At 44.5% G+C, this 22375-nt stretch overlaps 1 protein-coding gene across 2 annotated transcripts in view; it reads right to left on the reverse strand.

Annotated features, from left to right (window-relative positions):
* Nucleotides 1–22375, reverse strand: part of KLHL32 (kelch like family member 32) — a 911371-nt gene that overhangs the window by 313711 nt on the left and 575285 nt on the right. For both annotated transcript variants that reach the window (XM_086926629.1, XM_086926630.1), the window contains exon 6: nucleotides 20831–21046. In XM_086926629.1, coding sequence (XP_086782755.1) covers nucleotides 20831–21046 — 216 coding nt within the window. The remainder of the gene's footprint in view (nucleotides 1–20830; nucleotides 21047–22375) is intronic.

A 22375-nucleotide genomic window follows, 5' to 3' on the forward strand; every position in this document is an offset into this window, starting at 1 on the left:
TCGCTATCAGAGTCAGCTAGGGAGAGCATATAGAGCGTAAATGGAGTCCATATATCCTGCGGTCGCGCCTTCTCTGGGAGCCCCTCATAGTAGCAATTCAGCTGATCTCTACAGTAAGCTATGTCATTCAACCACAGTCGCACGTCAGGCGCTCTCCTCCCCCCCCCAACTCATAGCCACTCTTCGCTTTGCCAGCTGGAGCGCCAAAACTACGAATCTCCTAGACTTCGCCGATATACCAGAAGCAATTCCCAGGAGGCAAAGACGCACATCCAACGCAACTTCGATCGACGTCATGGCAGTAAGCGTCTCAGACACCGCCCTCCAGAAGTCATACACGCGCGAGCAGCCCCAGGCCAGGTGTACAAAGTCAGCGTCATCCTCTCCGCATCGAACACAGTGGGCAGACTCGCGAAGTCCAAACCTAACCAGCTGAACCAGCGTGTAGTACCACTGATGTATGTATTTATAATGCAGAAGCCTAAAATTACCATTGATCATGTACCCCCCTGTCATAGTACAACATTCAGTCCAGTCATCATCACTCAAAGGTTCTGGGAGACTTCTATCCCATCTGGCCCTAGCTAGGACTGCGCCCCCTCCCTCATCCTCCTGTGCAGCTCGATACAGTCTAGACAGTAACCTAGACCTATCCGTGGTAGTGTAAAGCAATTGTAAAGCCCCAAGGGCCGGCGGCTCCTCCGGGTATGTTGGATATAGAGTATGCACCGCAGCCCGAAGCCTAACATATATAAAGGTAGACATAGTGGCGTTAGAGGAGCGAACCGTCATGTCCCGCAGGGGAAGAAACGATGCACCAGGGAAAAGGTCCCCCATAGTTTGTAGTCCAGCCTCCCTCAGAACCTGAAGCCCCCCTATCTCACTAGACACCGAAATGCCCGAGTGATACAGCAGCGGCATAGCCGGCGCATACAATGGCAACCTGGCTGCCCGCCCGCCCAATTCCTCCCAGGCAGTCGCCGTGATCCTTACAGTATCCTGGGGGTGCAGAGTTAATGTACATTCTGAGTGGAACCTTAGGGTTGCACTAGGAAATGTGGAATAACCAGGCTTATTGATATGATTCACCCCTTAGTTCCCCATTCCTTCTTAGAGTTTTACTAAGTTTCAGAAATAAGCTGAGTCTAACTTCTTAGGTAACTGATTATGTAGATTTATTGCAGGGGCAAAGTTCTGACCACCCAGTCCATTCAGTCAACTTGGTCCAACTGACAATATTTAAGTCGTCCACTTGATGCTGACATAGATAGCATTGCATATCTGAACTAAGTTCTAGTTGCCTAGAGTATGAAACACCAAGAATAGTTCTATAATGATCTAGTATAATTCTATTAACATAACATTGGAATCTCTAAGCCACAACACATCTTTCCCACCTACAATATTTACATGAAATAAAAATTCGAATAATGATAATAAAACAAAAAATCATGGATAATTACCCATGACTGAACTAAGATGAAAAGGAAAAACAGATTAAAAACATCAATACTTAATCAGTCACAGTCCTTGATCCAAACTCGTTTGATTAGTCTTCTCCGAGCAGAATTGTCAACAGTTAATATTCCTATTGCACTTCCTTGTGCAATACTGCAGTATCCTTATGGGCAATCGTGTTTTCGGATGTTCCACTTAAATCATCACGAAATTTGGTCAATCATGACATGTTCCATACATCACCTGAATCTAACACAACCACATTTGTCCTAACCTTGAAAATAATGAAAGGCCCCATGAACTTTGAATGCCCTTTCTTTATTAACCCAGGTTTTCTTGCTAACACTTTGTCACCCACTCCCCATGTTTGCTTACACACAGAATGTTTCCTATCAAATCGAGATTTGTAATTCCCTTGGTGTAAAGCTCTGCAAACACTCAGATCTACCTCAGAATACAATATTTCACTTTTCCCATCATTTAGATACAACCATACTGGATTAAGTTTATTTTGTGGCTTTCTACCTTGCAATACAGCAATACAGCAAATGGAGCCACCAACTTGACACCATTAGGTGTGTTGCGATGAGCCCACCATGATTCCCTTAAAATATTTTTCAATTAATTCCTAGTTAGTATAGCTCTTTGTGCACAACTTTTCACTATCTTGTTCATGCTTTCCACAGAACCATTGGCTTGTGGTGAGTACAGAGCCGTCTTAAGATGTACTATAGACAACTCCTTGAGAAACACACACATTTCCTGCAATACAAACTGTACACCATTGTCCATTATGAAATACTTTGGTACACCTTCACAAGAGAATTCCTCCGTAAGAAACCCAATCACCGTTCTTGTGTTTACAGATGTTACACACTTGGTGACCACCCATTTGGAAGTATAATCTACTAACAGAACATATCATTCATTACCAGACAAAAGTTCCAATGGCCCAGCGCTATCTAACCCTAGTTTTGTCCAAGGTTCTTCCAGAATCTCGACCAGAGATAATGGAGCTGTTATGGTCTTCCAGCTTTTATCATTGTTAGCACACTGCTAACAGTCTTTCACCAACTCCTCCACCTGGCGAGCCATGCCTGGCCACCAATACCACTCCTGTAATCTGGCCTTAGTTAAATTCCTCCCCAAATGTCCTTCACGGCCAGATTATCTAACTAATTGAGTTTTTTTTTTAATCAGATGGTGGAATAATTACTCGACTTCCCTTCAGCATTTTCCCTTCTACCATACAGAAATCATCCTTCAAATTTACAAAACCTTTCAAGGAATCTGGTATGTCCTTTTTGTCTGGCCCCCCCTTGACTATGTATTCCCTTAGAGCCATGAAATCCATGTCCTTGGAATTAGCATCAGACCATTCCTGGTCATCAACTGCAGATTCACATACCCAACCAACGAGTTGTCATTGTAAGGTTCATCCTGATTAATTGGCAACCTTGATAAACAGTCTGCCACACTATTTTCGGATCTCCACAACAAAATTAAACTACTATAATCCATCCATCATTTTATTCTAGGAGGCAAATTCTCTCCATCCCTGCATGTGAAAATCTGAGAAAGAGGGCGATGATCAGACTTGATTACAAAGGTATTTCCCACAAGTAGAATTTAAGATGAAGAATGTCTCAATACAGTCAACCCTTCCCATTTTATCACTGAGTATCTTTCGTCAGCACCTTTCAATGAGCGAGAAGTGAATGCCACCACCTTCAACTCTCCAGTCACCACTTGTGATGACATCACACCCAATTCTTTGATGCTAGCATCAGTAAATACAACCGTTCTCTTGCAAGCATCAAAATGTTCAAGTAAAGGCAACCTCCCAATGATGTTTTTAATCTTACTAAACACCAATCCACATTCATCCGTCCATTTTAAAATTTGGAGATCTTTTTCAATAACAACCTCAAAGGCTGCGATAGGCCAGCAAAGTTCAGAATACATTTTGAACAAAACTCTGCCAGCCCAATCAATGAACTCACTTGATCTTTGTTCTCAGGGATAGGTGCCTTCACAATTCTGTTAGCCAAATCTAGTTTAGTACTCATCCCTTCCCCCTAAATTGTATGGCCTAAATAGGTTACAGAGGTCACACAAAATTTGCATTTCTCTTCCTTTATGACAAGTCCAGCCTCTTGCAATCACTTTAACACTTGCCATAACTGCACATCATGCTACGGTTGATCGTTGCAACAAGATATAAATATCATCCAGGAAAAATAATACTTTTTGAAGCCACTCCAAAACCTTTTTCATTACTCTTAGTCTCCACAACGGCCCCCACAACGCGAGGGATGCCTGGTCAGCACCATGGGGGTGCCCAGGAGTGGACACTTCACAGGGAAAGCCAGGAAGGGTTCCCTTGCGGTATTCGTACAAGCGCCGGGAAACCCACTGCGGGTAGCTGTGCGCTATACAAGTACAAAAAAACAAAAACAAAAAAAAACAAACAAACATTACTCTTTGAAAACATGCCATTGCAGATTCTAACCTGACAGGCATGCGGACAAACCAATATGCACCTAATGGGGTAACAAATTAAGTCAAATGCCTGGAGTTAGGATGGAGCAAGACCTGGTGATAAACAGAGGACAAGTCCATAACACTGAAACCTTTTCCATCTTTTTTCAGAGCCAGTGTTTCTGAGATGTTAGGTAAAGGCTACCTGTCAGCACACCTTTTTTTTCAGTCCGAGCAAATTCACAGATCTGCTGATCACTCTCTAACCATCCTTCAAGCCAAAACCACTGGGCCTTGCCATTCTGAGTACTCTTTCTCTTCAATGACACCTAAATCAAACAGTCTTTTCAATTCCCATTCAAGAGAATCCATCAACAAATGCAGAACTTTACTCACCTTGCTCACAAATGGTACTGCACCATCCTTCAGAACAATCTTATGTTCAAAATGTTTTAACAGCCCCATATCATTACTAAAAACTATAGGACATTTTGTTTACACATCATCTGGCAACCTCTCCACCGAGAGGCAAAAGTTTTCCCCGGCGAATTTGAATTTAAAGTTATTTCCTTGACTCTCTGATGTCTCCATCCTAAAAGCTTGTCACCCCTTTTGGGAACATATGTCTTCCCAACGGTCTCCTGGTCTGCAAATGAAACTTTCATGAAAGTATACCCCAAAACATCAATTCTCTCTCCACAATACCCCACAGGATTGATGTCAGATCGAAACAGCTCAACTTCGACTCAAACATTACTTCCTTCAATGTGCAAATTATGCAACAATATAGCTTGCTTTCTTATAGGTGAACATTTCTCACCCCCAAAAGCGATTATTTAGGAATCAATAAGCTGCTTCCACCTCTTCCAAAGCAGAATAGAATCTGCCTTATCAGACAGAAACTGCGGAGGCTGAGACATATTTGACACAGCCATGATTAACAATAGGCTGTAACATTGGAATTTTAACTGAGATATAGGCAATTGGAAAAGCTATTTTATCGCTTAACCATCAATTGAAGAAAGATAATAGAAGGCAAATCATACAATGCTGTCTACCTTTCAACACAGACACATATAATATCAGATCTACTTCTGTTAAAGTATAGAGGTTGAATAAGGTAAACCATTTAACGTTGTTCAAACTGCACCTAGTCACTGTAAGAATCCGCTGTGCCTTTGTATCAAGGTAGGACTCTATGTTGATTTTTCTCCCAAACACAGCACGCTATGCAGTACCACAAATCACCACACTAACTTTTATTCCAGATTCCAGTCAGGTTATTTTGGATCAAATGCACTCCACTGTGCTTGTGCAGCACGCTGACCCCACACAGAAAACATGATATCCCAATGAAGCGCCTCAGTCCCACACAACGTGTTTGATGGATCATATTAAGACTCTCTGCAGAGTTATGAGCACCTCGGGCTGCTCTTAAATGGCCGCTACTTGCATAATGCCAAAACGCGACATGACTTCAGACCAATCCAAAGTAGCCACCAAGTACGTAGCATTACGGTGCTACTGCTGTCTGAATCCTCACGTAACCACAAAGTCACAAAGAATGACGGACTCGCAATGCCGTGCGGTGTGAACACTGCCTCGCAGCATTCTACAAGGAAGAAAATGTCTATACCTTTGCGGTGACATCACCATTGTGCATAGAGAGCTGCTGCACCTTTTATTCCAACTATACAACTAAGAGAGCTACTGCACCACTTACTCCAGCTGCCGTAACACAGAGAACATACTCCTCAGAAGATGTGTGCAGATGCTTCTCACAATTGGTCGCAGTCACACTGGTAAGTGACCATGTGAGATAAGATGCATCAGTCAATGGCACAATCCTCAATAATTACTGTCACTGATGCACATGGGTTCACGAAAAAACAGGTGTTCGCAAGCCTGTCCCCAGCAGGCGCTCATCGCCAACATTAAGATTCAGAAATAGTCAGAGTCTACAGATTCTTAGGTAACAGCTTATGTGGATTTATTTCAGGTATAAAGTTCTGACCACCAGTCAGTTCAAGCAGCTTGGTTCAACTGACAATATTTAAACTGTCCACTTGATGCTGACATGCATAGCATTGTGTTGTAATATCTGACCTAAGCACAGTTCTAGTTGCTAGACTATGAGTGACCCAGAATAGTTCTATAATGACCTAGTATAATTCTACAAACATAACATTGGAAACTCTAAGCCACAAAAAGTTTCCTCCAGAGATTTCAGCTCTTTGAGCACTGGGCATTGTTTCAGAGAATTACATGTGTGCTACAAGTAGGTTTACAAGGGCTTAGTGGTTAATTGGGTGGGAGGTCACTGAGATATTATCATGTGCCCTCAAACCAGTTGGGCAATTCATGCTTTAACAATTAGAACACTTTTATCACAGTTGACTCTGCTTTGATTTCTTACCACTTTTTAGTACTTGGCCAAATTGACTCTGTATGCCACAATTCCAAACTTGGTTTTAGCTTTTTAGGTGCACTAAAGTTTAGTCTGTACCCTAAATGTGATTTCAGTTCTAAATATAATTTCAATAGGTACTTCTATTCCTCAGTTGTCCTGAAGAGGCCCACAGGTGAAAGGGACGAAACACGTAAACACTTACTGTTGGAGGAAGCCTTGAAATTGAAACACATTAAAACAGCATTGGGACATGCACTAAAAGAATAAGAGACAAGTCTGCCCTCATTGTGTGAATTTCCCCTATAAGACTACCTCCTACTGTGTGTTCATTTCTGGAGACAGTCATGTAAATTTAAAAGTAACTGGAAGACTGAAGTGAAGATTCAAAGTTCCTATGTTTATATTTGTTTGTCTATAAGTTTCAAGAAGATGATAGAGTGTCTTTTGTTTATGTTCTTTGTCATTAATGTAATGTGGTGTATATTATGTGTCAATTTGTATGTCGATCCCAGGTACGAGTATCGAGAGTATGTGTTCTTGAGCGTGTTCTTAATTTAATGAATAAACCAATATTGTTGATAAAAAGATTCACTTACCTATGACTAATGCGAGTATTCACCGAGATAAAATTTGTGTTAGATAATTTGTTCCCACAGTATACCATTGTTTCTGTTTTGAATGGGCAATCACTGGCCGGATGGGAGGGAAGAGCTGGGCACAGCCCCACTAAAACTTGAATAGGTTGTGTCCTGCCTCCACACAAAGGGTTGCATACCCCCTTTAGTTAGTCCGGAGCCACAAAAGGGAAGGCAGGCTGCCTGGAACTTCAAAAGGAAATCTCTAGAAGATTCTCCCCCATTCCAAAGGCACAACTGGGTATAAATACTGGATCTCAGACACCAACTTTTCAGTAAACCTCTGGGCCTGTGGATACTCTGCCAGGAAAAAGGACTGATGTGCTGCTGGACTGCACTCTGATGGGTTACTGACTTGCTGTGCTGCTGCTTTGTTGTGCTGACCTGCTGCCTGCTGCTCTCATGCCTTGGCGAGAAGGACTGGATCTACATCGTTCGAACCCAGAACCCCAGAGTGACTCCAAGGACTAGTTGTCTGACCTCCTGACTTGAGCCTCAGGGACAGAAGGCTCCAACAACCTTGCACGTGGACTCGGCCATCTGTGAGTCTACCCTGCCATGTGGTGTCACCCCAGTCCTGGACCAGTAGAAGAGGGACTAAGCTGCTCTGCGAGCCTATGTGGACCCAGCAGAACTGACGAATATCCTGCTTCATGTCTCAACCTCAAGCATAACCTATGCATCACCACTGTTGTGTGGATCAGGACCGCTGCAAGGACCCATGTCGAATCGCAGCCTGTTGACGCATCTGAACTACTGCTGTACAACACATTTTCGGTGCAGGCACTCGCATACTTTGTCAATGGCAGCCTTGATAACAACGTTGGCCTCTGCATCCCAGCCTCGCAGTTCCTTGTAACCAACGTTTCGCCAAATGCGGGTGACACATTCCCAAATGTGGACTTCTCATTGCAAGTCCTCTTCAACAGGTTCTTCAATGATGATGCAACAGGACCCCACACCGCAGCCTTGCCGCATCTCAGTACCAACGCATCGCTTTGGCTGCATGACGAATCTTCAACACAGATCCTCGCAATGCTCTGAGAACCAGGATTGACCAGGTGACCCTTGACCTGTTCACTCTACTACCGCAAGGCCCCCGTGTGCCCGGATTCTGCTGCCGCTGCCTGCTTGGCCCTCTTGCTGTCGCCGCTCCTTAGGGCCCCTGCTCTCCAGGCTTGCCCTCGCTCCCCAGGCTTGCCTTCGCTCTCCAGGCTTGCCCAGGCTTGCCCTCGCTCTCCCCCGCTCCGCTTTCCCGCTCTTTCCAACCCCCTCTGCTCCCCACCGCTGCTCTCCTGCGGCCCGCCCCCTTCTCCTGTCTCCTGCTCCCCATTCGCCGCCCGCTCCCGCCTCCCAGCTGCTCCTCCCTCCCACTTTGCTATAAATGGCGGGGACCGCGCGTATGCGCAGCGGCCACGCGCAGCGGGCGCACCGATTGTGCGCCAGCCAGCCCGACTGAGCTACAACGCCGCCACCCTCCATGCACTCAACACCGGCCGACATCCAGCCTGCTACCAAGCCACCCCGAAACGCACCCACGGAGCCTTCACCTGCCACGCCTGCTACTTCACCTGCACTTGGTCCTGCACCAAGCCACCCCGAAACGCACCCACGGAGCCTTCACCTGCCACGCCTGCTACTTCACCTGCACTCGGTCCTGCACCACGCCAGCCAAAACAGCCGCCAACAACAACCACCTCAAGTGCATCCTGCTCAACACCCGCTCCATCCACAGGCACGCTGTCGAACTATGGGACCTCCTGGACAAAACGGCACCAGACGTCGCCTTCTTCACGGAAACCTGGATGAACGCCTCCTCAGCCCCCAACATCACCATTGCCATCCCGGACGGCTACAAGATCATCCAGAGGGACCGCGTCAATCAGACCGGAGGAGGCATCACCATCGCCCACAGAAACACTATCCGCATCACGACCAACACCGACGACACCCTCGCCACCGCAGAGCACCTGCACTTCCAGATTCACACCGACCCCAAGACCACCCTCAGAGGAACCCTCATCTACAGACCCCTGGGACCACGCTCACACTTCAGCGAGGCCATCGCAGACTTCATCAGCCCACTTGCCCTCGCCTCCCCCGACTACATCCTCCTAGGAGACCTCAATTTCCACCTGGAGAACGACCAAGACAACAACACCACCGCCCTACTAGACAACCTCGCCAACCTCGGATTCAAGCAACTGGTTAACCCCCCCACCCATTACGCCGGCCACACGCTCGACCCTGTCTTCTCCTCCAGCAACTACATCTCCTTCAGCCACACCACCGAGCTCCACTGGACCGACCACAGCTGCGTACACTTCAACTTCAGGAAAACAACGACCCACCACCGCCCTCAACAAACCCCCCAAAGATGCTGGAGCAAGATCACTACCGACCAACTCACCACCTCCTTGCGCCTTAACCCTCCCACCAACACCACGGACCCCAACGAAGGAGCCCGCAACCTCACACAGTGGATCACCGACTACGCCGACACCCTTGCTCCACTGAAAAACCCTCCCAGCAACCTCAACAGCAAGAAAGCCGCGTGGTTTACCAACAATCTCAAAGACTCCAAGAAATCCTGCCGTGACCTCGAGAAATGATTCAGAAAAGGGGGTGGTGATGGACAGAGTATCTGAATTAAGCAGACTACTCGTACCCAGTCAACAGATCAGGGCTTGATCCATCACCGTTTTTGAGCTCACTGCACCATCCCAGCTCAGAACCTGGCTACATGCAAATTAGTCTGTCCCTGGCCCAGTGCATCATGGGAACAGGGCAGACCAAACTACCAAGCCAATTCTTTAACTGGAAAGGAAACAAGCTTCCGGGGACCGGTTTCTGGCATTACAGCCGTCTTCAGCCCGGCTTGCTTGAATCCTGATGGTGCAGTGAGCAAGGGACTCATGTCTGAGCATACCCTTCCACGCTTATGGTGGACAAAACGAGAAAGCCTGGCGCCACAACCAGTCAACGGACAACATGACAGCCCTCAAGAACGCCACCCGCAAACACCACCAGCTGATCCGCACCACCAAAAGGTCATCCTTCAGAGAACGACTGGACAACAACACCCACAACAGCAAGGAACTCTTCAATGCCGTGAAAGAGCTCTCCAACCCCAACGCCAGCAACAACGACATCACGCCTTCTCAAGACCTCTGCAACTCTCTGGCCACCTTTTTTCACCGTAAGATCGTCGACATACACGACAGCTTCGGCGCTCAGAACACGTACCCCACCACCGAACCTACACCCCCCACCACCACCATGTGCGCCTGGATTCAGGTCAGCACGGAAGATACCACCCACACGATGAACACCATCCACTCGGGCTCCCCAGCCGATCCCTGCCCACACCACATTTTCAACAAAGCCGACTCCATCATCGCACCCAAACTTCGGGACATCATCAACAACTCCTTCATATCCGCCACCTTCCCGGAGAGCTGGAAGCACGCAGAGATCAGCGCCCTCCTGAAGAAACCCACTGCAGACCCCTCAGACCTCAAGAACTTCCGCCCCATCTCGCTCCTCCCCTTCCCTGCAAAAGTCATCGAGAAAACCGTCAACAAACAGCTGACAGCCTTCCCGGAGACGAACGGCTCCCTCGACCCATCGCAGTCCGGATTCCGAGCGAACCACAGCACCGAGACCGCCCTCATCACGGCCACCGACGACATCCGGACCCTGCTGGACAACGGAGAAACCGCCGCCCTCCTCCTGCTCGACCTTTCGGCTGCATTCGACACGGTCTGCCACCGCACCCCGACAACCCGCCTCCGCCACTCCGGGATCCAAGGAAAGGCCCTGGAATGGATCACCTCCTTCCTCTCCGACAGAACCCAAAGAGTCCGTCTCCCGCCCTTCCTCACAGAAGCCACCAAGATCATCTGCGACGTACCTTAAGGCTCCTCGCTCAGCCCCACCCTCTTCAACGTCTACATGAGCCCCCTCGCAGCCATCGCACGCAAGCACAACCTCAACATCATCTCCTACGCCGACGATACCCAACTGATCCTCTCCCTCACCAACGACCCCACCTCCGCCAGAGCCAGCTTCCAGGATGGAATGAAAGACATCGCAGACTGGATGAAGCTCAGCCGCCTGAAACTGAACTCAGACAAGACGGAAGTCCTCATCCTCGGCCCATCCATCTCCGCCTGGGACGACTCCTGGTGGCCCCCTGCTCTGGGCCCCCCACCCATCCCACGGACCACGCACGCAACCTGGGCTTCATCCTTGACTCCTGCCTCACGATGGCCAAGCAAGTTAATGCCGTTACTTCCTCCTGCTTCAACACTCTCCGCATGCCCCGTAAGATCTTCCGCTGGATCCCCACTGGAACCAGGAAAACGGTCACCCAGGTCCTCGTCACCAGCCGTCTGGACTACGGGAACGCCCTCTACGCTGGGACCACCGCCAAACTACAGAAAAGACTCCAGCACATCCAGAACGCCTCAGCACGACTCGTCTTGGACATCCCCCGATACAGCCACATCTCCGCCCACCTGAGGGACCTGCACTGGCTCCCCGTCAGCAAAAGGATCATGTTCAGACTCCTCACCCACGCACACAAGGCTCTCCACGACTTCGGCCCCGAATACCTCAACAACCGCCTCACGTTCTACACGCCAACTCGCCAGCCTCGCCCTCGACACCGTCCCACGGATCCGCAGAACCACCACCGGAGGAAGATCCTTCACCTACCTGGCGGCCAAGACCTGGAACACCCTCCCCACCCACCTACGACTCACCCAGGACCATCTCTCCTTCAGGAAGCAACCCAAGACCTGGCTTTTCGAGCAGTAGCAGCCCTCCCGCCCAGTGCCTTGAGACCCTAGCAGGTGAGTAGCACGCTTTACAAATACTCTTGATTGATTGATTGACGGTACTTTGTTCAACGGGCCTTACTGGGTCCCTGTAGCCGGCCCGTGCTCCATCGCAATAAGCTTAAACTTGTGACTGTCCCAGTCTGGCGCCACCATACATACACAGTTAGTGCTTTACTCCTTTTGTCACTATTTTTACTAAAATCTTCTAAAATTGAATACCTCTGATTCTACTGTTTGGATTTTCATCCTTTTGGTCTCGTTTTCTTTAAAAAAAATAAAAAATATATTTATTCTAAATCTGTTCTGGGCTCCTTATGTGGTGTGTTTTTCACAGTTTTACTATTTGAAGTGTTGCAAAAATATTTTACACATTGCCTCTGAGTTAAGCCTGACTGCTCTGTGCCAAGCTACTCAAGGGTTGAGAACAGGTTAATTTAGAGTTTGCTTGCGACTTCACCTTGAGAAGAATTGTGGTTGCTGCTTGAGAAGGGGTTTAGCCCCCTCGCCCAGTAACCAAATTTCTTACAGTGTTCAATTGTTGCGTTTTTTTCTGTTGCTCACATTAAGAAGCCAGAGAAGGGATTTTGCCACTCTGAAGCATTTTGCATTTCACATTAGCTGAAGTTCTATTCTGCAAATGATCTTTCCAGGATCCAAATTAGAAGCATTTGAGAAATATATTAGTGCTGAGTTTCTCTATGCTTCCTAAAATCTGAGTGAAGGCATTGTTAACCGTCCTTTGTAAATACACACCCTTCTTGCTCCATAGACAACTGTGTATGAAAAAGGTACCAAAGATAGCAATACATTATTTGAAAAATGTGTTCTTATTAAATACCTTATTTACTCTTGTACGATAATCAATGTTCTAGATTGATCTCCCTTAAAAAGCCAATTTATTTATGAACTATAATAGATTTAGAACAAATAATTTGTGAAAAAAATATTCTTGTTTTGTGGTTTTTGTTAATTCACAGATTCCTGATAAGTTTAAATGCTGATAACTTTCGCATTTTAGATTTTTTGGTTAACACTGAGCCTCTGTAAGTTAGTGAGGACTTTATTTAAGGTCTCAATGGTGGACGGACAACAGAATTTCGTGCCAAAAATTGCGTCTAGTCGCTGATGGGATCTTACGTACATCACTTTCTTTTTAATTGTGTTTGTGTCTTTCCACTTTTCCAAGACACTTTTCTTGCCGATAGCCATTTTCCTACAGAACTGCAGGGAATTTTCACTCTTAAAGGATTTACCATTGTTCACAAACTTGCTGATGATTACTCACAGTTTTATGATTTTGCCAGGAAAGATGATACAGCCCAATTATGGTAGATGTTGTGAAGGCGTGTAATGAATGTGTTGATTGAATGTGCTGAATGTATTAATTTACATGGCACTTCCCTTTTCTGTTTCAGAATAACCCCTGAAGAACCTTCCACTGAAATGCATTGGGTTCATGAACTTTACTTGCTTCTAGGTGAATGATACTATATTACATTTAAAAAGAAGATGTGCACTATATGAGCAAAATTGGATATTCAGATACTTACAACTTTGTGTGAGGTGGTTGGAGAATCACCTTGAGCGCAGATGCTAAAGGTGAAAAATACAACATTGCATCCTCATTGAAAGAACAAAACAAAGGCATACACAAAAATGATGTGCATGGGGTCACCATTTCCCTGCACAGTTTGGGAGTGAGCCATTAGCAGTGAACATATCTACAAGTAGAGCCGGTGAGCCTGGACAATCCTAGTCTGTATTTTATATTTTCTACAGTGGCTAGGTATTTTACTTATGACTTAATTACAACCTGCCAGCATTCTTGCACCTATATTAATGAGCCTCTTTTCAAACAATAAAGCCTGGTGGGTGCTCAGTCTCTCCCACGCCAAAGCTATGCAGAGAGTAAGCACTTACATACAAAAAAGGTAAGTAGAATGCTGAATGGATGGACATAGACACAATGCTTTTAATTATGGGGAACATTGTTCAGATACAAATGCATGCGATGCTGCCAACAAATGTGTCTCCGCGTGAATGTATTTGCTGTGCTCTGCTCCTGAGGTTACTGGCAGCGCACCTATACAGAAATGATCATGCTTGAATTTCCCCCGCTTCTTTTTTTTCTTCTATTATGTGATCTACTTTGTGCCAATTTCCCTTTGTTTCCCAACAGCACTTGTTTTGCTGTTCTTCTTTAAGGCACTGGGATGCGGCTTTGTCAAAGTCAATGAGCACTTTATTACAGTGAGCACGCTCAGTAATGAACAATTCGCCCCTTTAATGAGATTCTGTGGATCCGGCGTCAGCCTGTCCATCAAGTTTCACTTCTATAAAGCACCCTGACACTAATCCTCTGGCCTACCCAATCTTCACCCAGGGCTGAATATTAGATTCTTCCATGGTATATTGCATTACCAGTACAACCTTAGCAAAATGATGAACTTAACTACACTTGAGGCAATCCAGCCAGTCGGATTTGATTTCTCTCTATTGGGTTGACTGTGAGGGAATTATGTATTTACCAAGATAAAGCAAAGCAGGTTCTTATTGCTTGCTGACTGCGCGAGCGGGTAAATATTTATACATGCTTTTAATTCATTCTCAAGGTCTAGAAATAAACAAATATAGCCTGCAGCAGAATAATGCTATTAAAATTTCTACATAACGGAATTACTAACCTTTAGAGAGGCAATTACGATAACAACTAAGTGGACAGTACAGAAGGCATGGGCAGTCAAAACGATACACATTGATGCTGCATGCGCCACAGACATGCCTACAAGCAGCAGGAAAGAGCACTTTCTACTTTGCAACTGGCAGAAATGCAGTACATTTATTGTATCCATTTTTACTGAATACTAACAAGTAAACTTGAGCATGTTGTTTTTTTGCCTAGAGTATGTCACCTTTTTTTTAATTTTTTTAATTTTGTATTGAAAAAAAAGATATTCTTTGCAACAATAGGGTTGGAGGAGATGGTGACTGCCTTTTTTTTTTAGTTTATACATGCTCTCAGCAGTAGTCCAATATAAATTCAAGCTGCATTCTATATTTTACAACAGTAATTCATGGATCAAAAGTATTCTGTAGACTTTTTTGTAACTTACTCGAGAGGAAATGCTGCAAACGGTTGGTCTCTCCACACAAGTGCCATCTTAACGTGTGTATGTGAAAATGGGACCAGGTAAATAAAGCTAGTGGCAACTTGTGCAGTGAAATGAATTCAGAGGAAATACAAAATTGGCATTTGTGTTTGATTTAGTTAAAAGCACAACTTACTGTAGGAGAGCATGGTGCTATGTGGAATACACCTCTGGACCAGTGGAGAGAAGCGGTGGATGGGATTTTCACGGCAATGTTTCAAATGAGCGAGGTTCCATAGCTATTGGTAAGGCAGTTTTATTGGCTGTGTTCTTTATTACGGTGGAATACCGAAATTGTATTTTATATTACTTAGCAGCACTATAAGCATCGGCATTTTCGATGCATCAGACTAGCATGACATTAGGCTAACGTGTCAAAGGTCACCATCAGCTTCAACAGGGCGACTTCTCTGAGTTAGTCAGCTTATGCTGCAGAACGTTTCTACATCACTTCATGTGGACATGTAACTACGAATTCACAGGGACACCATTAAAGCAGCCCTCTGATCCACACAGAATAAACTTACATTCTCCAAACCATACACAACAGATCAGGTGGGCTCTTATCTGACTAACCAGGAGAGCGCTTCGTGGCCGCTACAGTGCTATGAAGAGCAATACAATTGCTACAATAAAATACTAAACAGAAGTAACCATGGTGTTGCAAGCCCGCTAGAAATGTCGATCTTGAAAAGTCATTCCACGCGTTTAGGTAAAAATGGATCTGTTGAGGTCCATAAGTGTTCATATGTATGGACATTTCTGGTTATTTTGGTTGGTTATTGTGCAAATCACCTGGCAACGGGCAGAGGGGGTGTTAGAAGTCATGCAGGAGGCACAGGATGCAGCACATAGGATTGTTTGCCGATTGCAGCAATATGCATACATACTTTTAATCTGTGTAGATAACAATTTTCTAGTCAGAATGTAACCAGAAACCCAGATTGTCTCGATGGGATTGCTGGGAGATATGGTGTACTGCTGTTCAGCCTCCGTTATGGCGTGCAGGATATTTGCCTCTGAATTTGAGGAAAGTCCTCACTCGTCCTTGCTCTTGGGGTTCTTACGGTCTAGGTGCCAGGGTAGGTTCTCTCCTGCAGTACTTCCCACTCTTGTGGCCTTTGAGGAGAAATGGAGCTGAGCAGAGTTGGTGTCTTGAGTTCCTCCAGCAAACCCTTTTTTCTCCTCCCAAGCCCCAAGTCTACAACCTTCCCTTCCCCTCTCCTCCAGTGCCCGAATACCTGTGGAGAGAATTGTAGTGGAGTGAGGCTGGCATCCTGAGTATATCTTGTATCCTGCTTCAGTGAAAGAGTTCTGACTTTAAGTAAGGTACAGGTAGCCCAACTCCTCCTTGGCTGCAACTTAGGGAACATCTGTTTGGACAGAGAAAGGTCCGACATGCCCCACACATCACTGTGCAGTTTTCCCCAATTGGTTTCTTAATCGGGAGAAGTCGCTTCCATCTTTAAAGGCCATCCCCCTCCACTTTCCGAGGATTATCTGCTGAGTCACTGCTGTGAGGATTCAGGTCATTCCATCTACCACGGATGTTGCCTGGCAATCCCATCTGGGTTAATGTCATGCCAGATAGAGGTGGCCTACTGCAGGCCTGTCCTAAAAGCAGCCAACAGTGCTACACATCTATGGATGGTCCAGTCGTTCAAGGAATAAATTATGCAAGTTCCAATAAAACCCGTAACACTTGATCTTATGCATGGCGACAAATATAACCTCGTCTGATTCAGCCTGAAGAAAATGCTAGTGACTATTCCATCCACGGTGAATTAACTGCTTGCAAAATGAATGATCGGATCCGGTTTCACAGTGTGTGTGGCCCAGCCAGGTGGGCAAGAGTGTGAACACTAGTAGCATGTTTTATCCTTTGCAGGAGGAAAACAACGGTTTAAAAATTGCAGCAACATATTTTAGGCAACTCTGCATAATTTTCACTGGTAAAGGTGTCATTCTCTGCCACAAATACCCCAATACTTGGCTGCTATAAGAACACCATGTCAATGGACGTCTAGAGGTCCCTCAGTGAAACACTCCCTTACTTTTCTCGATTTTCCTAGTTTTTCCTTATTATATTGTTTCACTATTGCTATGGTCTGAATATTGCTTTCAAATTGTCTAGAGTTACTTTATGTTCTTGTAGTATCTACCGGTCATCATTGGACTCTGCGAATGTGCTCGGTCTACTATGTATCCTGATATGCTATTGTATCATCGTCGCTTTTTGCTTTGTTTTGTGGTTTTAGAAACTGAATACAAATCTTATAAAATCAGAAAAAATAGCAGCAACATAGATGTTTCCGAAGGCCTCAAAATAAAGCTTGCACTTTGTTTGAATGAGTGATATACAGGACATGGGGGTTTCAAGATGTACAATGAATTAATCAGGCCGGTCAAAATCTGTGGTGGTTCGGGGGCCACAGGATTTGCAGGGCCCCTCTTAGGTTTGAGATCCAAGAAGCAGTTCATAATTAGGAAGAGATGTACTCTAAGTAAGGTGAAAAGACAGTATTTGGCACCACTTAGTGGTAGTGCCATTTTAACTACATTAAGAAGAAACCGGTCAGGCCCTCTGCTTTATTTAAAAACATTCTGTAACATCAAAGCACCAGAATTTGTGGCGACTTGGGGAAGTGCCCCGGCTACCCTGCCCTTGTCGAGGCCCTGGAGTAAAGTTATCAGATTCAGTTACCTTTACTGACGTTTATGTCTGAAAGTCTTGTTGGCCTAGGTTTGGTGAATGGATAACGCAATAATTGAAGTAGTTCTATCTTTCACTGTGAAGTAGACCACTGTAAAATACTTGGAAACGAAGGTTTGGTACACAAGATGGACCCAGACTGGTGCATTGATATAGATCTTCAAACCTGTTGAGGCACCCATTATTAACATAAATAAATGTGTGCGAGGACTCAGATGTCCTGCATTTGGTAACACTACGTAAAGTTCTTAGCCCTGAGACTTAGTTTTAGTCAATTTATTTTGTAAGATACTTACTCAACTTCCCTAGTAAGGCTGCACTGCTCATGTGCACACATTTCTCACTGGGGTTCAAGAATCACTAGCCGGTACCGCTACAGTGGTCTCTCCTCCATAGGTTAGGGGGTGATACATGTAGCAAAGGTAACATAAGGGATTGGACTCCCTGATGACACCACAAGAAGTGACATTGACCTCATAATATAATAAAAAATGACCTCTTGAGCCCTTAACATGGTGCAATCATGGGAAGAATCATACATTAAATGTGTTGATAATTTAGATCGTCAACATCTTACAGAAATTGGAAAAATAAGGTTTAGGAGTTTCAATGGGAACTCACAAAGTGTGCAGTGAGGTAAAACGAGCAAACAAGTGATGATCCCTAAATGCTTGTCTTGCCATCAGTACCTGTGCCAGACAATGTCTACTCATCAATTTCTATCTGTATTCCAGAGTTGCTAGGATGGTGCAGAAAGGCTAGTTTCTCCACTCCTTTGGGTTCTGGAGATGCACGAGGAGGCCAATCTGAATGGTGGATGCCAGGAATCAGGGATTTAGAGAGATCCAATGGGGATTGTAATTTTGACCAATGGCTTATGTAAAATGTGTTTGTGCTGTAACTCATGACCTTTAGATGCCCATCCAAAAGCGAGTACAAACTAAGTAGTCACGATTAGGGCAAATAAAGCTGCAGTCCTGCTTATGCATTACATGGCTAGGAGCTTTGTGTGGTCTGATAGAGATTACAAGAGAACTGTGAGTTCGGAAATCTCATAAAAAGTTTATAAACAGCTCCACCATGAAACTTACTAAGAGAATCTCCAATTTCTGCACCTCTTCAGGTCGATAAATCTTTGCCACCGTGTTAAAATGGACCATAACCCGAATACATTTCTCTACTTATAGTATTTATTGTTCAGTCAATGATGAGAGGTTTGCTGAAGTTTAGAACGTTTTATTTTATCATTAACCCTTTCGATGCTGATGACGAGCTGGGCTCGTCATGGTGCACAGTGGTCGTGTGCTGATGACGAGCCCAGCTCGTCATAAAACAATGAAATAGAGCAATCTCCAGCACAGGAGGGGAATTGCCTTAGCAGCGAAGGTGTTAAGAGATTAGTCTGTATCTTTTTGTCTTTATATTGAGGATAGTCTACTAAGTCTGTTTACATAAATATCAAGAACATTTACTTAAAATTAGCATACAAAATAATAGCTAGTTTCTTAGGAAACCCTATCATAATCTACAATACCTAACCTACCATTGCTGAACCCATAAACAGTTCCTGTAGAAAAGAGCAAGAGAAAATTTGGCGCAACAGGCTAATAGCTATAAGAGGTTGAACTCCCCATAAAGAGTAGTTCTGGAAACTAAGCCACACAGCTGCAGCAGCTGCATCAGCAACCGTTAACTCAGATGGAAGGAAATAGTCACAGCAGTAGCTATGATTAGCGTGGAGAAAAATCTCCAAAAAGGCATCAGAATAACAGAAAATGACTGTTAGCAGTAGCTCACAGCAAATTTGGGCGAGAGTAGCACAGTTAAGTCCTAGAGAGCATGGCAGGGGGAAAGATGTGCATCAAATGCATTGCCTCTCTAACTAGGAACACGTACCAGAGAGGAAAGCACAAAACATTTTGCAAACTCTGAATGTTGAATCATCTCTAGACAATAGGAAAAGATCTTCCGATGGTCTGTTGTCTTCTCTCTCGATTGTCATGGTAAATGTCCATGTTCACATGTTGTTATTTGAATGTTGCTAAAGCGTATTACAAAAACATGCATCTAGGAAGGTTCTCATGAAAACCTTTGCAAGCCTACTCTTTTAGCTGTTCAGTGTCCCATTGTGTAACAATGGGCTGTTCCATGAAATGAAATGAAACATTAATAACTAGCATTTCCCAGTTAGATCATGAGACTCAAATTCATAGCAACATACTTGTTCATTATAAGCATGTGGCAGAGGTAACTATCTAAAATCTGATGAAGTCATACGGTGTGAAGAAGGAAAGAACTACATTTTGAAGCAAACAGCACATTTCACGAAGATGTCAAGTTCTACAGTTCAAATATAGCATTAAACCAGCATTTACAAAAAGGCCTCTTTTTATTAAAAGGAAAAGGAAGGAATAATGGAAATATTGAGGCCTAGCAGTGAAAGAACAACAGAAATGGGAGCTTTTGGTCGAAATAAGCAGCTTTCTCTCTTTTTGTACGTTTAATAAAAACACATTTTCTCTAACCTTTATACTGATGTGCATTTTATACGTTCATGTTAAGACCCATTTCTACATTGTCATACGGTTAATTTACGTAAAAAATGTCAACTTCCTCAGGACAGATGTTACTTTTATTTTTTACCACCAATAACAACATCATTGAGATTACCCTCTTATCTGTCCATTAGCCTTGAAAAAGATCTAGGCCTGCGCGTAGCACTAGGGACGAAAAACATGTTTGCTGGCCCAATTTTCCAAAGCACTAAATGTTGATAATAAATTATCTCTGATCCTACTTTTATCTAACTGAATGTTAGAGATTTATCTTATTTGAAAAACATACAGCAATGTTAAAGGTCTAACCTATCCACCTTAAAATAATATTAAAAGTGGGCAGCTGGGTGTGTGTCAATGGAGAGAAAGAGGTGGATGTGTGTTCTCCGACTTTTTTCTCCTTTGGAAAAAACAAAATGCCCCAATAATGCTCACATAGTGATCTACCTAAGAAAAGTGCAGACTGGTGTCAGAACACCCTTGCCCTTATACAGTCAAAAGTGGGCAATGTTCTCTAGTTTTATTTCAAACCTATGGATACTAGGAGGCATCATCTTGTTATAAAATATGTAACTGAAGTTGTACCTTCCAGATTTGTTCTTCACTCAATGAGGTCAGTTGATCACTCTTCAGAACCTCCCGCAGAAGACGATAAGGGAGGACCAGGAATTCTTCAGGGTGACCCTTCAGCAGCTCAGACAGGTGCTTCACTAGGAAGTTGACCACAGCAGTCTCAAGGTACGTGAGGTTAAAGAGGTCAGCAAGTTTGTACAGATCCAAATAATTAAAGCTATTCAATTCCTGCAAAATAAAAGGAAGTATACTGTAAAAGCAAACCTGGTACACTGACATCTTCAAGAATATTTGAAATTGAATCCATGACTGTTGTAAAGACATTAAAATATGCTTTTTAAAATAAAATAGAGGTTTCTTATTGTCAACTTTGTTGAAACAAATACAAAACTATCTAATGTACGTTAAATAAAAACAATATTCTGGTACCTTGAACTTGAATTCTAAACAAGCACTGGTACTCGGGATCTCAATTGCAACAGTACGTGTTTTGCAGCTGTGTTAGTAAAATGCAAGGCGAATTGGCCTCGGAATCTCTAAGTATGCTTTCGAGAACAAGAGAGTAAAGTAGTCAATGGCCAGGGTTTATTTATGTAATAATGTCATTATACAAACAAATTGTTGGAATTAGTAAAATCCAGGGGTATATGCATCAAAACAAGGCATCTGCTGGATGTGCATCCAGTTCTGACCATGTTGAGATCAACATGCACCGGAAATTCCTGCAGCAGTCACAGAATGCTTCTCACTATGCACTAATGTGAATGTGTTTGTATTTTATATAGCGCCTTCTACCCAGCAGTCTCGTAGCGCTGTATTCATACCGCTGTGGAACCCTTCCTGGCTTTCCTGTGAGATGTCCACTCCTGGGCACTCCCAAGGTGAAGCCAGGCATCCATGCGCTGCTGGGGCCGTTGTGGAGATTAAGCAAGCTATTGCCCAGAGTCACAGAGTGGGACCCATGATTAGACTAGGCACTGAGGCGAGATTTATCAGGTCCGGGGAGATTGAGTCCAAGAGCCGCCGAGGCGGGAATTGAACCCCGGTCCCAGGCCAGACCTCTGTATCAGGGTCTGCCGCTCTAACCATTGAGCAACGCTTCTCCACTCTGCCGCTCTAACCATTGAGCTAATGCCGTGTATGTATCAGAGACAAATAGCTGCCCTGGTAAATGTTAAATTTGAGCTACTATTGCAAAAAGCAAGTAAATAAAATTGTCCCATAAGTATCAAGGCACCGAATGCAACAAAGGAGAATAGGCAACCCTATCCTCTGGTTGGATAGCAGAGACGAGCCATACCTAGGACACTCTACACTAGCCGCATTGTTGATGGCTTCACCCCTACTCCAGAAAATCTGGAAAATTGATGGTTCCTTTCCAAACAATATTTGTAAAAAGCATTGGCAAAACCAATAAGTCTGGCGTTTTTGACAGTTGTGATGTTTGGGTATAGTGGGTAACTTTGCATTTGCCGCCCCAGATTTCCTAGAAACAAAATCCCTTAAATAGCAACATCTTGGCCTCCTAAAATGTGGTAGTTGGGAGCCGAGCTCCCT

The sequence above is a fragment of the Lissotriton vulgaris genome, chromosome 6 (genome assembly GCF_964263255.1).
Source record: "Lissotriton vulgaris chromosome 6, aLisVul1.2, whole genome shotgun sequence".
Lineage (NCBI taxonomy): Eukaryota > Metazoa > Chordata > Amphibia > Caudata > Salamandridae > Lissotriton > Lissotriton vulgaris.